A 16,734-nucleotide genomic window follows, 5' to 3' on the forward strand; every position below is an offset into this window, starting at 1 on the left:
GGGTTGGCCTAATAATAAGCAAGTCTTGGATCCAAGAAATCATAAACTGTTATATATCAAGTTGGGTTATGGGTTGAAATTAAAACTGACACAACTCAACCCATGCCCACCCCTAAGAGCGATTCTAGTGACCTATCCTTTGCTCGGACAAGGGGGGTCTAGGCCCAAAAAGGGTTTCCAGCGGACAAATGCTGCCAGGGCTATTGGTGGGCACCACAAGCCTGGGCTAGCCCAAATGCAAGAATAGCTTGAGCTGTTGTTTGGGTTTGCTGATGTCAACAACAACAAAATTTTTAAAAAATAGAAAACAAAATCTTAAAAAATACTTAAAAAATTCAAAATTTTAAAAAAATAAATACTTAGTCATATTCTTTACTTCTCACACCAAAACTCTACACAAATTCCTCTTCTCATATCTCATGTGAATAGTGACATGAGTGGAAACACCACAAGCCTTTTGCAAGGGCTATCACTATTCATATGAATAATAACAACCATTGCCTTGCCCTTTGCCATGACAAATGGTGGAAGTGTTCTAATCCTTCTTGTAAGGTTTAGCGAGGAAGTGTGACGTGGGAGAATATAAGAGCATCTCCAAGAGATATGTTAAATACCAAACATCAAATTTAAATTTGATGGTTGATGTGGCAATTTGACATCTTACACAGCTTTACACTCCACCTGATATGTCAAATTAAATTATTATTTTATTACATTTTAGAGTTGATTTATTTTTAATTAAAAAGAAAAGAAAAGAAAAATAATAAAATTTTCATTTGACATCTTTCTTTTGGGATGTCAAAAATAATATATCAACCTTCAGCCTTCATTTCATATCAGCTTTGACACGTCGGTTGGAGTGATGTGAGATGTTATTTCTAACCGTTAAATGTCTATGTGGCACTTTTGACACATCGGTTGAAGATGCTCTAATAGGCTTTCCAAAGCTAAGTGGGCCCACTAGCCAACTAGGCTACAAGTTCATGTATTTTGTCAGCTCTTATTTTATGTTATTTGAGAAATTCTAATAAACTCGGTTATAAGTTCATGTAACGATCAAATATCCAAATTAAAATATAAGTAAATTTAGGTTTTAGCCATAAAAAAACTTTCACTTTTGGAAAAAGCCAAACCTTTTTCAAAAAAGACAGAAAAACTTCTCGACTTTCAAATCAAAGACATGCAAATGTAAATGATTCATTAAGAAATCCAAAAATAAATAAGGGCAATTTTGTCCATTTTGACTTCTTTTAAAAAATTTCTCTTTTCTTTGGGTTTTTCCAAAGTCTCCCTAAAATATATTGTGGGAGCATATATTTTCGTCTCCAATCAGGGCACGCCACGTGGAAAAGAAGATTATCTCTTTAATTAATTAATTAAATCAGTTTATCTGGCTAATTAATTAATTGGGATAAATATCTTAATTAATATGATATTATCTTTATTTAAAGAGATAATATCATTAATTAAGATATTATCACAATAAAGAGAAGATAATATCATTTAAATCAGATATTATCTTCTTAAGAGATAATGTCTATTTAATTCAGATATTATCAGGCCCATTCCTACGAAACCCTAGCCCCGAGGCTCCTATAAATAGACGACCTCATTCATCATTCAAGGTACATCTAAACCTACATCTAAACCTACATCTAAACCTACTCCTTATACACGAGAAAAATACCCGAAGCTCTCTCTCTCCCTCTCCACTCTCCATATTTCCTCCTCACGGCTCCGGCCACCACACACGGCTCCGGCCACCCGGTTTACACCCTACATAAAACTCCGTACCCTTTGCTTAGCTATTGTTTTCCTACAAACACTCGAACTAACTTAGGCATCGGAGGGCCTTTGGCCAACACCCCCCGGGTGTGGTCTATTTACTCCAGTCTTTTTTACAGGAATCGAGGAAGAGAGAGAAGGAAGATCGAAGGTTGAAGGATCTAGAAGCGAATATTCTCCCGTGAGATTATTTGCACAAACATTTGGTGCTTTCGTTGAGAGTGCGAGTTATACTCAACGCGTGCTTAAGGAATCCGTTCCTCCTATTTTCCAATCCACCGAAGCCTTCCAAACAACCATGGTTGGAAGCAAGCGCACGAGGAGCAAAACCGCCGCTATGGCTCAATCCGTGACGGCCCAAAGCTACTCCTCCCACGATCCCGCGATCGACATGGCGGCCCCACCACCTCTCGCCGCCATGAACCCTCAACAGCCACCCCGTGTGACTGGAACCACCGTATCGGCCTCCGCCGCCGTCGTACCGTCTCAAGGCCCCATGGCCGGACCTAGCCACCTTCATAGCACCACCGTTGAGCATGGTGGAACCTCACATCCAGTTGGGCTCACTACCACCGTCGACTTTGGCCCAATCTTGGAGCAACTTCAACCATTCCCTCCATTGCCTCCACGCTCGACGCATGCTCCCACGCATACATCCAACGAAAACCTAGCCCGTGTGCAATTAGGCTCTACACATTTCTCTCCTCCCGATCCACGAAGTCAAGCAGACCTTAATCTGAGAGTTGACCAGCTAACTCAGAGAATGGACGACCAAAACAATTTGATGAGGCAATTCCTCAATCAAATAAATTTGGCTCAAAACCTTGGCCTTGGACAACAGGGCGAAGAGAGAAGGATAAACGAACGCGCCGATAGGCAGTTCGGTGGGAACCAAGCAGGTCGAGCAGAAGTAAGCAGACAAGGAAATGCGCAACAACGAGATCAGCTCGCGGACATGTCGCAAGCATCCGCAAGTCACACTCAGAGCAGACGAAGTTTCCCATCCAGATTGAATTTAAGGACCAACGTGCGCGATAGGCTGGGCCCAAGACCTGACATCCACGCTCGCCTGGGCCAGCATGAAGACGTTCATGAAAGGCTAGGCTCCCAGGGAGGTCAACTTGACGGCCATCGAGACGAGGATCGAGAAGAAAGGCGCTCTGCTGCTCACTCACAGAGAAATATTCACGAAAGGATAGGCCCCCAGGGAGGTCAACTTGACGGCCATCGAGACGAGGATCGAGAAGAAAGGCGCTCCGCTACTCGCTCTCGAAGAACCAACTCTCGTCACCAAGCTATTGGAAATCCTTCGCAAGCGCAGTCCACCAACACGCCGCCTAGACAGCGCAACCGAGAAGGTCGACCCTCGCAAGCCAATGACGAAGTCAATCAGCATCGTCTAAATCGCGAAGGTCATCAACATGACCGACTAGCCATGCGTGCAGAAGACGTTGAAAAGCTTGTGAATAACCGACTTCGAGACTTAAAGATTGGCGGAAATTTCGAAGACGCACTACGCATTGAGGTAGACCAAGCAAACTCCTCACCTTTCACCGCCAAAATCGAGCAGGCTCCCCCCCCAAAAAGATTCTCAACGCCCTCTTTCACATGCTTCAAAGGCGATTCCGACCCTGAAAGTCATCTGAAGCATTTCAAGAGCCTTATGATCCTCTACAAAATCGAAGACGCGCTAATGTGCAAGGTGTTTGCAATGACTTTGCGAGGAGCAGCTCAAGATTGGTTCCATACCCTGCCATCCGGGTCGATCAACAGCTTCAAGGAGCTTACTTACGTCTTCACTAAAGAATACACTTCTTATCGGACGATCAAGAAGAACCCTGACTATCTGTTTAACCTGCGCAAGAAGCCCGAGGAATCCCTTCGAGATTACATCAAGAGGTTCAAAGTAGAAAAGGCCAACATCGTAGGGTGCGATGACCAAATCGCATCCTCTGCATTCAAGAAAGGTCTTCCAGCAGAACATGACTTATACCGCGAGCTGACTATCACTCCCAGCCAGACTCTGGAAAAGGTCTTCGCGACCGCAGAACGCTACGCACTCTGGGATGACGATCGAATCGCCGCGAAGAAGTCCACTGAGCAGGAAGATCGACCGGCCAAACGGGCAGAACAAAGAGGCGACAGGCTTGGCAGCAGGGACAAAGACAAAGGCAGGTCACGCCCACAAAGAGAGGCCACGACGAAAGAGAACTACACCAAGTTCTCTATCCCCATACATCAAATTCTAGCCCAAGTGAAGAACAAACCTTGGGTAAAAAGACCGCCACCCTTGAAAGGAGATCCGGACAAGAGGGATACCAGAAAATATTGTGCCTTCCATGCGACACATGGGCACAATACGAATAATTGCTTTGCTTGGAAAGCGCATCTCAAAGAACTCGTAAGAGAAGGACATTGCACGGAGTTCATCGCGAAGCAGGCCATCCAGCAGATAGAAGACCGCGATACCGCGAAGGAGCCACCCCAGAAGGTCATAAGGATTAACACAATCCTAGCCGACTCTGAGAAGTCCGGACTGACCAACAAAGAAAAGAAGAGGAAGATCAAACAGGCTACTATGATCTCCCAAGTCTCAACTAGTTTCTCACTAGCAGAAGACGATCCCGTGATCGGCTTTCAAAAGAAAGACTTAATCGGCCTTGATCTACCGCACAACGACGCCCTTGTCATCAGCATTCAAATCGCTCAGGCCATGGTCGACCGAGTCCATATAGATGAGGGCAGTGCAGCCAACATCCTACAATTGGCAGTCATCCAACAGATGGGCTTAGAGGCAAAGATCAATAAATCAGCCAAGTCGCTGACTGGTTTCAATGGCGCAACGACGGTTACCGTTGGCACGATAGATCTCGACGTCTACTCTCCACCTGTAATCAGCTCGCAAACGTTCATGGTCATTGATGAAATCTCACCCTACAATGGCATTCTAGGCAGACCATGGATCGGCAAGATCAACGCCATCACCTCTGCCACACATCAGAAGATTCGCTACCCAATCCCTGGGGGCGGTATCGGCCAGATCAACAGTGATCAGGCAATGGCAAGAAAATGCTCAGCTCAAGGGCTGAAGAAAAGCAAGCAAACACAGTTCCTCCCTGGGAATCAGGCAGATCTAAAGGGAGTAGAACAAGCAGAGGAGAAAGCAGATCTCATTCCTGACGGCCGAGCAGACCAGAAAGGAAAGGGAATAGCTACTCCCCAATAGCAATCAAAGAATCAGGACCAAGTCGAGGGAATCCGTCCGGAGGTCTCTCCTGAAGAAGGATGGAAGCCCGAAGAGGACGTTGAGCTAGTACCCCTTGATCCTGACAAGCCAGAGAGAAAAGCGCGGATCGGCTCGCGCCTAAGCCATGAGGAAAAGATAGAGCTTGCAGCCTTCCTCCGGAACAACAAAGACGTATTTGCATGGTCGCCATCCGACATGCCTGGCATCGATCCCCAGATCATCTGCCATCGCTTACACGTCAACCCAGCCATCAAACCTGTAGCGCAGAAGAGACGTAACTTCGCCCCCGAGCGGGTTGCCATCATTGAAACCGAGATCGATAAGCTTCTAGCTGCTGGTTTCATCGAAGAAGTCTCCTACGCAGAATGGCTGGCGAACATTGTTCTAGTGGCAAAAAAAGATAAAGGTCTGTGGAGAGTGTGCGTCGACTACACCGACCTCAACAAGGCATGCCCTAAAGACAACTTTCCACTGCCTAGAATTGATCAGCTCGTCGATTCAACTTCCGGCAACCAACTGCTAAGCTTCATGGACGCCTACTCCGGCTACAACCAAATCATGATGCATGAAGATGACAAGGCTAAAACCTCTTTCATCATCGAAAGAGGTACATACTGCTACAAAGTCATGCCCTTTGGGCTGAAGAACGCCGGAGCAACCTACCAAAGGCTGGTGAACAAAATTTTCAAGGAGCAAATCGGCAAGACTATGGAGGTCTACGTAGACGACATGCTAGTCAAGGCTCCCGAGCGAGCAGACCACATCAAGAACCTTGCCGAGGCATTCAGCCTACTCCGAAAATACAACATGAAGTTGAACCCGAGCAAATGCACGTTTGGAGTCTCGACCGGCCGATTCCTGGGATACTTAGTCACCCAAAGAGGAATTGAAGCACATCCAAATCAAATCAAGGCTATACTCGACATGAAGTCACCTGCCACAACAAAGGAGATACAAAGTCTAACGGGTAGGGCGGCAGCCCTCAACCGATTCCTCTCAAAATCTACCGACAAGTGCAGGCCATTTTTTAAAGCCTTGAAGAAAGGACATAGGGACAAGTGGGATGACGAGTGTGAAGTAGCTTTTCAAAACTTGAAAACCTACCTCACTTCACCTCCCTTACTCTCAAAACCGATACCAGGCGAAGACTTGTACATCTACCTGGCGGTGTCCGACTCAGCTGTCAGCTCAGCTCTCATCCGAGAAGAGCTGGGGGCACAACATCCGGTATTCTACACTTCAAAAGCTCTCCTTGATGCAGAGACTCGCTATCCGAAAATGGAGAAGCTCATTTTTTCGCTTGTAGTTTCCGCGAGAAAACTAAGGCCCTACTACCAAGCACACCGGATAATTGTCATAACAGAATTTCCTTTGAGATCGATCCTCCACAGCCCCGACGCTTCTCAGCGACTCATGAAATGGGCTATCGAACTCAGTCAATACGACCTCCTCTACCGGCCGAAGACTGCTATAAAAGCCCAAGCTTTAGCAGATTTTGTTGTAGAGTTTACTCCGACAGCCGAAGAAGAGAAGATGGTCACGAAAAGCAAGGAAAAAGCAGACGACACCTCCTCTGCCGATTCAAACCTACCTAACGACATGTGGCAATTGCATGTAGACGGAGCATCAAATCATAAAGGATCAGGGGCAGGCGTCGTCATAACCACCCCAGATGGAACCTTGTTGGAACAAGCCATCACACTAGGCTTTTCTGCTTCAAACAACGAGGCAGAATATGAGGCATTGCTCGCAGGATTGTGCCTAGCAAAAGAACTGACGATCAAGAGATTAGCCATCTACTCAGACTCCCAACTGATCACGAATCAAGCCTCAGGCGAGTATATGGCAAAGCATCCAAGAATGATCCAGTACCTCGACAAAGTCCAAGGACTTCTGAAAGAATTTCCTACTTTCACCATCCAACAAGTTCCACGGACAGAGAACACTCATGCAGATGCGTTGGCAAGCCTAGGATCATCACTGGACACCCAATTCAGACGCTCCATCCTAGTTGAACACCTTGACCGACCAAGCATCGAAGAAATAGAGCCAATCGACTCAATGCAGATCGATGAAGACCCCAGCTGGCAAGACCCCATCATCGACTACCTAGTGAATGGAAATCTGCCAACGGATAAGTCCGAAGCTAGGAAGGTCCAACAGAAAGCCGCGAGATATTACATGCAGGGCGACAAGCTCATTCGCAGATCATACTCCGGCCCTCATCTCACTTGCATAAAGTACCCTCAAACACTTGAGGTCCTTTGCAAAATTCATGACGGCGAGTGTGGCAACCACTCTGGGGGCAGGTCACTCGCCCAGAAGGCTCTAAACGTAGGCTATTTCTGGCCTACTATGCGCCATGACTCTACTGAATATGTCAAAAGATGTGATCGCTGCCAACGGTACAAACCAGTTCCTAGTCTGCCTGCCGAAATCTACCATCCGCAGAACAGTCCGTGGCCATTCATGCAATGGGCCATCGACTTGGTAGGCCCCATGCCAACAGCACCTGCCAAGAAAGAAATGATGATCGTCGCCACTGATTACTTTACTAAATGGATCGAGGCCGAAACTCTATCCTCTACTAAAGAAGATGATGTGGAACGATTTATCTGGAGAAATATTATCTGCCGGTTTGGCTGCCCACAATCACTAGTCACCGACAATGGCTCGCAATTCATCGGCAAGCAGATCACTGCCTTCTACAAAAAGTACGGCATCAAGCAGCATTTATCTACCCCAAGATATCCTCAAGGCAACGGCCAGGCCGAGGCATCCAATAAAATAATATTGGACTGTCTAAAGAAGAGATTAGAAGGCGCCGAAGGAAAATGGGTAGATGAGCTCCCTGGCGTACTATGGGCTTATCGCACCACCAAGCGAAGATCAACTGGCGAAACCCCGTTTTCCCTCGCCTATGGAACTGAAGCGATCATTCCTCCTCACATCACTGTCCCTTCTATAGGCATCGAAGTGGGCAGTATTGAGCAGAACTCCGAGCAGATGAGACTCAACCTTGACTTACTTGAAGGCGAGCGCGAGAAGGCCATTGTCCGAGTCGCCTCCTATCAACAGCGGTTGAAGTCTTACTACGACAAAAGAGCCAAGATCAGACAATTTCAACCAGGCGACCTTGTCCTAAGAAAGGCCTTCATCACTGCACAAAGACAAGGATCTAAAAAGATGAAACCCAATTGGGAAGGCCCTTACATAATCAGCCGGTCCGGGGGCAGAGGAAGCTATACGCTTGACACCATGGAAGGGAAGGAGATTCCGCGACAATGGAACGCCTACCATCTCCAAAGATATTATCCATGACGCTTCCTGCTCAGTCCCCAGCAGACGACTGAGTACTGCACATTTCTGAAAAAGAGAAGCAACTACTGCAAATTCCAGAATGTGCCACAACAAAAGACAGTTGCCCATAAGGAGCGTCCTAAGGGAGACGCAGGGTGACGACAAAACGCGTCCGTTTGGAGACGTAGCCTGCTAAAAAAGCGTCCTAAGGGAGACGCAGGGTGCGCCAGGAATTTCCTAAGGGACATATCCAGGTTCCTATCCGTTTCCTAAGGGAGGCAGGATAGTCACACAGTTGCCCATAAGGAGCGTCCTAAGGGAGACGCAGGGTGACGACAAAACGCGTCCGTTTGGAGACGTAGCCCGCTAAAAAAGCGTCCTAAGGGAGACGCAGGGTGCGCCAGGAATTTCCTAAGGGAGGTATCCAGGTTCCTATCCGTTTTCTAAGGGAGGCAGGATAGTCACACAGTTGCCCATAAGGAGCGTCCTAAGGGAGACGCAGGGTGACGACAAAACGCGTCCGTTTGGAGACGTGGCCCGCTAAAAAAGCGTCCTAAGGGAGACGCAGGGTGCGCCGGGAATTTCTTAAAAGGGGGTCACCATGCTCTCTGCGGGAAATATCCAGGTTCCTATCCGTTTCTTAAGGGAGGCAGGATAGTCAAAAAGTTGTCCATAAAAAGCGTCCTTCGGGAGACGCAGGGCGACGACCAAAAGCGTCCTTCGGGAGACGCAGCCCACAAAGCAGCATCCTAAGGGGGTTGCAGGGTGCGCCAGGAATTTCCTAAGGGAGGTATCCAGGTTCCTATCCGTTTCCTAAGGGGGGCAGGATAGTCAGACAGTTGTCCATAAGCAGCGTCCTAAGGGAGACGCAGGGCAACGACCAGAAGCGTCTTAAAGCGTTTTCTGGAAAAATGCAGAACACGCCCGGAGTCCCTCAAGGGGGACCCTGGCTTTTGCCGAAATTCCAAGGAAAATACACAGCAGGACACTAACCGGTTACTCAAGCAGTTTACAAGACAATGTGCAAATTGAAGTTGAAAAAATAAAGACTGAAATTTCCATAGTAAAGCGACCAACCGGCCAAGTTCAAACAAAAAGAAGATGGTCAAAACAAGACCAATTATTCTAAACAAAAAGCAGACTACAAAAGCTGAAAAGAAATAAAGGAGTCTTCGTCTACTCCGAAATGCCAGCAGGAGACCCCTGATCTGCAGCCTCTTCAGCGTCCACCTGATCAGCCACGCTCTCAGCAGCTCCACATGCATGATCTATGACGTCTGCCGCCGCCTCATCAGCTGTATCATCCTCTGCTCCATCTTCTTCAGCTACCGCGTCTTCAGCCACCTGCTCTTCAGCCCCTTCGGTGTTCGCAGCATTAGCCTCCTCACCTTTCACAGGGGGCAAGTCAGGATAGAGCGTTTCGATGTCTTCATCTCCAATGGCATAGAAGGGATCATATCCAATTGTGCAGTCCAAGTAGCCCAACTTGTACGCATCCATGACAGCATCGGACTTGGATTCTTCAGCAGACTTATGATAGGCGTGAAATCTAGCCAAAAGCTTGTCATAACTATGAGAGATGTCGACATTCTTGCGCTCAAGGCGGAAATAAGCATCTTTTCGACTCGCCAAGTCAACAGCAGAAGAGCTCAGCTCGGAATCTTTCTCAGTAAGGGAACTCTTCAGCTCAGATATCATCGCCCGCAAATCAGACGTCTTCTTCTCATAACGAGTCTGCTCGGCAGAAAGCTTGCTAGCCAGCTCAGCATTCTTCTTCTCCAACTCACTAAGCTGAGCAGAAGAGGGGGCAACAGCAGACGACGAGTTCCGGATGGTCTCCGCAGCAAAAACCACTCCTTTTTGAAGCAGATGAAATGTTGCTTCTCTTTGTTTTTCCAAGGAAAGACTTGAAAAAGTACCGAGATCACCAGCCTGACGGACTTCATCAACCAGCTCAGCACAAGCGGATGGACTTGATAGAAAGTGCGTCTTGAGCAGATCAGACACGCTTGCATCCCCTGTAGGGCTAGGCTTGTCCACCTTTGGATCAGCCGCTGATGTCGCAGAAGAACTTTTTCCCCGAGCAGATGACTCTCTTGCTTTCTTAGCCTCTGCCAACCTTACTTCCAAAGGAACTGACGAAGATGAATCGACTCCACCCTTGACTGCTTGTGATTCAACAGTTGGATCATGATGGTTGGATGGATGAGCAGACCTTGCACATCGACCTCCACTCTTCGACTGGTGCCGACGACCCGAACTTCGGAGAGAAAAATCAGCATCTCTTGGCTTCTCAACAGGTGACCTGGACCGTGCACGAACTACGTCGCGGAGCAGATCATGATCTCCAAACTCATCAGCAAGAGGCTTAAGGGGAACATCCCTAATGTTGCGCATACCACCAATCTTCTTGCTATCGGCACCAACAAGATGTTTGACTCTGGCAGATGACGCGGGAATAGCTCCTACTTGGGTTTTCTCAGCAGAAGGGAACCTTGGCTTCTTCCTCAACGGAGACACATTCCTCGCCCGCAAAGAAGTAGCTGGAGTTCTCGAAGACTTGACATCGGCCTTCCTTTCTGGTGGGGGTTCAGCAAAGCACTCATCCTGTTCAGCAGATAGATCATCAGGGTCCGGACCATTCTGCTTCCATCTCTCGACATCCTCGGCAGGGGGCAGACCACCATCCTCCTCCACGCCCTTGCTTCAGGCCCAGCACGCATATGCTCCAGCCCAGGCCATGTAGCACCAAGACCAGCATGCACATCATGCTCCATCTGATCCCAGCATCAATTCCCCAGCTATTTGGCAGCTATCGCTCACGAATTGCAACTCATGCTGGACCATCTCCGTGCTGCAAAATAAAAATAAAAATATATATATACATACATATATATTTTTATAGGCTCGACTTACTTGGGATGCACGGCAACTCCTCTCCTCAACAAGCAGTACAAATTCTCCAAAATCTTTCTCAAGCCAGAAGGTAGAGAAGTTAAGTTTGCGATATGAGAAAGAGTGAAGAGAAGCCCTGTATTTATACAGGTTGGACAACCCGGGTCAAGAAGGAATCACAAACTCATTCCTACTGGGAATCCAACTCCAACAACAGTCAGAAGCCTACACCAATTGGAAATCCAATCTGCGAAGGAGTCCAACTCACATAATAAAGCCCAGACACAGTTAGAGAGCCCGAAAAAAATAATTTCATCTCCTACATGCCACACAAGCGCCATGCAGAAGCTGGGGGCATTTGTGGGAGCATATATTTTCGTCTCCAATCAGGGCACGCCACGTGGAAAAGAAGATTATCTCTTTAATTAATTAATTAAATCAGTTTATCTGGCTAATTAATTAATTGGGATAAATATCTTAATTAATATGATATTATCTTTATTTAAAGAGATAATATCATTAATTAAGATATTATCACAATAAAGAGAAGATAATATCATTTAAATCAGATATTATCTTCTTAAGAGATAATGTCTATTTAATTCAGATATTATCAGGCCCATTCCTACGAAACCCTAGCCCCGAGGCTCCTATAAATAGACGACCTCATTCATCATTCAAGGTACATCTAAACCTACATCTAAACCTACATCTAAACCTACTCCTTATACACGAGAAAAATACCCGAAGCTCTCTCTCTCCCTCTCCACTCTCCATATTTCCTCCTCACGGCTCCGGCCACCACACATAAAACTCCGTACCCTTTGCTTAGCTATTGTTTTCCTACAAACACTCGAACTAACTTAGGCATCGGAGGGCCTTTGGCCAACACCCACTAACTTAGGCATCGGAGGGCCTTTGGCCAACACCCCCCGGGTGTGGTCTATTTACTCCAGTCTTTTTTACAGGAATCGAGGAAGAGAGAGAAGGAAGATCGAAGGTTGAAGGATCTAGAAGCGAATATTCTCCCGTGAGATTATTTGCACAAACATATATCAAGTAGTTTATATATATTTCTCTAGAATTCTGCTGTTTATTACCGCTGGGGGTGTGATTTGGCACTGCGTAACGACAGCAGCTGGGTATTTGGTGCGTTGATCAACAAAATGGGGGAGCCATCACTTTTTGATAAAATGATCAACCATCTCCGTGCAACTTCCAAGTACGAGCTTTAGTATTCTCTACTTCGCCTCTCATTTCTCACTTCTGTCTGCATTTTGTTGTCTGTCTAAGTCATGCGTGCAAGGTGTTCGACAAAATGCCTCAAAGAGGCCGAAGCTGAGGCCCAGGCCGGGCAGGGAGCCAAGGGCAACTAAGAAAAGTTGTTTTCTTTTTATAGAATCTTCAATCTCGATTGAGATAATGCCTGCATTTCTTACTGTCTTTCCTATATTCAATTACTACCATTTGGTGTTGATGAATTGTATCCAAATTCTCTCTGTTGTTCCTGGGACATTTCTTTTCTTCTTTATAAAATATAAATTCAAGTATGTGGTAATATATTGAAACCTTTGCTGTAGATGGTAGTATCTCTATAAAATTTCCTGAACTAAGTTAAATTACCATATCCATATGAAATTTTGATTGATGCAGTAGGATTTAGGCAGTTCTTGATTACGGGTTTTCCCTAGGAAGCCTCTTGTCTAATCAACTTGACTTTGTTACGTTTGTACCACTCCAGTCTCCTTATGTTTATTGTCTGTGATATAAGGTATTATACTGGTTATCCAAAGGATCTTGGGCCATCAAGGATCATCCATTTTACATCAGAACGTGAGTTTGTGCAGCTCCTTCACGAAGGCTATCCCGTGGTTGTTGCATTCACCCTCAGGTCATCTAGAGTTGGTCTCCACCATTTTTTATTTTTTATTCTATTCCTTTACTCTTCAATTGAAAGTCTAAATGCTCGCTTTGGATAATGCAGGTGTAATCTCACAAGGCATCTTGATAGCGTATTGGAGGAAGCTGCAGCCGAGTTTCATCCGCATGTAAAATTTATGCGTGTAAGTTATGTTTAAATGATGTCTTAACAAGCATTAGTTAAGTTTTAGAAAATAAATACTACTGTCAATTTCTAATAATATATCATTTTGCTTAAAATTATGAATGTTAAAATATGTTGATGCACACTAGTATGATCCTTCTGCAAGCATATATTAAGCAACATATATGTGAATTAAAAGCCATGTCTTTACCCTTGGCACTATAGCCCATTTGCATTATTGGCATTCTTCCTAAACAGGGAGGTCTTGTGTTTAAAGTGGCTAGCCCCTGTTGGTGCAGCTCAGCCACCCTTAAAAGAGCAATGTCTTTGATGAATGCCTGATTTCCTGATTTTTGAGCCAACTTTCACATAATTTTATGTTCATCTTCCCTTAGAGCCCCCTAATATTCTATGATATAAATTTTTTTTCTTGCTCTGGCATATTTCAGGTTGAATGCCCAAAATATCCTGGATTCTGTATTACGCGGCAGAGGAAGGAATATCCATTTATAGAAATATTTCATAGTCCCCAACAAGTAAGACAGGATCTTTTTCTTATTCCAGTCATGTTTTAACTGTAACCTGTGGAGCTTATCATAGTTGAAGTAGTTTGCATTATTTTTTATGCGAACACCCGCACTTGAAAGAACCTACTACTTCTTAATTTTGCTTGCACTTAGGAAAATATTTTCTGCATTTTCTTTTCAACTATTGTTGATAATGACTTTGACTGTCAGGCCTAAAGATAGAATCAGTTGTAGTGAGGCTTGGATCCTTTACCTCTCTTACTCCAGTTAAAGCTTTAAAATCCGGGTGGACAGTGGCTGCTGGGCAGCTCATATATCATGGTTTATATAGTTTCTGAGAAAGAAAAAGAAAAAAAAGGAAGATAATGGGAAATGAAACAATATTTTCTCTCTCTCTTTTTTATGTATTTATTTTGTTTTACATTGAACTAGAAGCAATTTGCCTTCAGCATTTGAAACAATTCTTGGTTTTTTCGAACATTGAACTAGAAGCAAGTTGTCTTAGAAATTTGAAACACTTCTTGGTTTTTTTGAACATTGAACTAGAAGCAAGTTGCCTTAGATTTTAAACAATTCTTGGTGGAATGTAAAATGATCAGAGTTGCGTGATGACATTTGGTTTTTCATTGTAGTTTGTTATGGTCAATCTGCTTCATCATGTTACCATTTTTAGGCTGAATTTGTGCCCAGCAGGAAGATTAGTGAAATTAGTGATTCTCTTTCCATGACATGCTTTGTAGACAGGCTGATGGTTTTCTTTTGTCCTAGTTGATAACTCCTTGAAATTACGCCCCTTAGGCACTATGCCACTGCTCATCTTTTGGCTTATTGAAAATCTTTGTGGTGCAGACACTTAACCAGGGAAGGGTTGCTGATCCAAATATTACAAAGTATGCTGTGAAAGTTCTACCTGTAAGTTTCCAAGCTTGCTTGCAAATTATGATGTTTATTATCCTAAGAGGTGGACCTTCTCTATCATATTTTGACCTGATTTGATCACTCTAATTTAGCGAGGTCCATGAATAGCCATTTTCATTCTTATGTATTCATCCAGAGATTCAGCATCTTTTTTGTTCCCCCTCCTTTATGGAAACTATAGATTCAGTGTCTGAGAATTATAATTTCTCCAAACTAATGTATTGTCTGTTTTGTTGTATCTGCACGTGTCCAGTTCAATTACGACACTAGTGCCTATGGATTTAGAGAATTTTTCAAGCGCCATGGAATACAGGTTTCAAATCCACAGTGAAATCTTGTGAGGAATTTGTTCCAGTTTGCGATTGAATTAAATTTGGTTTGTTGGAAGGTCAGATTATAATTCTATATAATGTAAGAGACCTGGGCCTATTTGTAATGGTTTGACATCTTTGAACAAAGGCTAGTTTGTTCTATTATTCAACAAATATGTAATGTCTGTTAGATCTTCTCGTACCACATGTATTTGTCTCTTTGGGTTTGTTGCACATTTTTTTTCTTTATAATTCCATTCCGTTAGGTAGTTAAAAAATAGTTTCAGTGTTAATAGCATGCTCATAAAATTAAATGGATAGTCTGGTTATTTCTAACAAGAAATCTCTAGCCTTAATTCGACCTTTGGAGAGACACCTACTTATGCTCATCTCATTACATTAAACCTTGAATCATTACATTGTCGTTTGAATTGGTCAAGGCAGTGAGCCCGTACCCTTTGCACTCGAGTTCTATCCCATCCCCGTACATTAGAGAAGTGTTTTGAAGGTGCTTGATTGGTGCATCCCATTGACCTCAGTATTAGGTCTCTTGAGCTTCCCTCGTTCTGGGCCTGCCCATGTAGTTGTTTGCCTTTGGGCTCAAGGAACATTCATTCAGGTTAAACATAAGGAAACAAATTGAGAAGTCACATTTGCGGTCAGCAATTTTTTTCATCAACTAATCTACACAAAAAAATAATAATAATAATAATAATAATAAATGAAAATCTCCCTCTAGTAGAATCCAGGAAAACACGTTTTTCTTTTGACCGAACCTTAAAGAAGAATTGGATCTATTGTTTTATGCAAGAAGATTGTAGATGTTTTGACCTTACGCTAAATTTCCCAATTCTTTTATTTAGAGAATGATTTGGTAAGCTTGGCTTAAAAAGAATTTCTTTCTAGGGATGTGGATGCGTTGATGCTTCATGTTGTTTGAAGCTCTAGACGTTTCTATTGGCAACGACAAATAATTGCAGAAGTTTAGAATAAAACAAAAGGTCTGAAAGAGCATTGAAAGTGGTTTAGTTGAGATGTTGATTTTGCAACAAGACAACAAATAGAATAAAACAATTTGACGTTATCCAGATTTCATATGATCGATTCAATATTAGGAGACTGACATTTTGCTGGATTTGGTGGCCTCATAAGACGCATTGCATACCTAAAACGACAATTTCTACACAATGTAGTTGGGGAAGACAACTCCTTCCCGTCTCCTCTTTCAACAATCAAAAGTTTTTTGTTTTGTTTTTGATACAAACGATATTGGAGAAAGGGTAATCGGACTTAGGACTTCGGATGGAGGAGTAAATGTTCTTAACTTAACGATTTAAGCTACAAGCTCCTTGTTCATATGCAATATATAAAAAGGGTGTTGTGGTAGGGACTTATTCTATGTACGACCATCGGATACGAATAACTCTTTACAATAAGACCATCATTCCACAATAACTTTTTAAGCAGTCGTATCGTGCACCACCTCGGGATATACAATTCCTTCCAGTTTCAAGATACCTCAAATAACACTATTTGATCCAAATAATGTCCAAGCCTATACAAATTCACTTAATGAGCTTCAAGATAGACTTGATCATGCCTTATAACTGAACTATAAAGTTTTACCTAAAAAGGCCTCAAAATTCTAACAAAAACAAGAATGTTGTGAAATAGACAGAATGTGAGAGCACAACGAAATATGAGAGT

General features: G+C 44.1%; 2 protein-coding genes across 2 annotated transcripts; both read left to right on the forward strand.

The window, feature by feature from the left end:
• LOC18780394 lies at positions 1,023-15,300 on the forward strand. The gene is made up of 7 exons (XM_020559208.1): positions 1,023-1,074; positions 12,278-12,449; positions 12,999-13,118; positions 13,212-13,290; positions 13,721-13,807; positions 14,648-14,710; positions 14,970-15,300. Exons 2-7 carry the CDS (start codon positions 12,394-12,396, stop codon positions 15,045-15,047), a joined length of 483 nt encoding a protein of 160 aa, XP_020414797.1. The 5' UTR covers positions 1,023-1,074; positions 12,278-12,393; the 3' UTR covers positions 15,048-15,300.
• Positions 5,228-8,353, forward strand: LOC109948975 (uncharacterized protein K02A2.6-like). Its single transcript, XM_020563113.1, has 3 exons — positions 5,228-5,540; positions 6,651-7,522; positions 7,727-8,353. Exons 1-3 carry the CDS (start codon positions 5,228-5,230, stop codon positions 8,351-8,353), a joined length of 1,812 nt encoding a protein of 603 aa, XP_020418702.1.

Source organism: Prunus persica, chromosome G1 (assembly GCF_000346465.2).
Source record: "Prunus persica cultivar Lovell chromosome G1, Prunus_persica_NCBIv2, whole genome shotgun sequence".
Lineage (NCBI taxonomy): Eukaryota > Viridiplantae > Streptophyta > Magnoliopsida > Rosales > Rosaceae > Prunus > Prunus persica.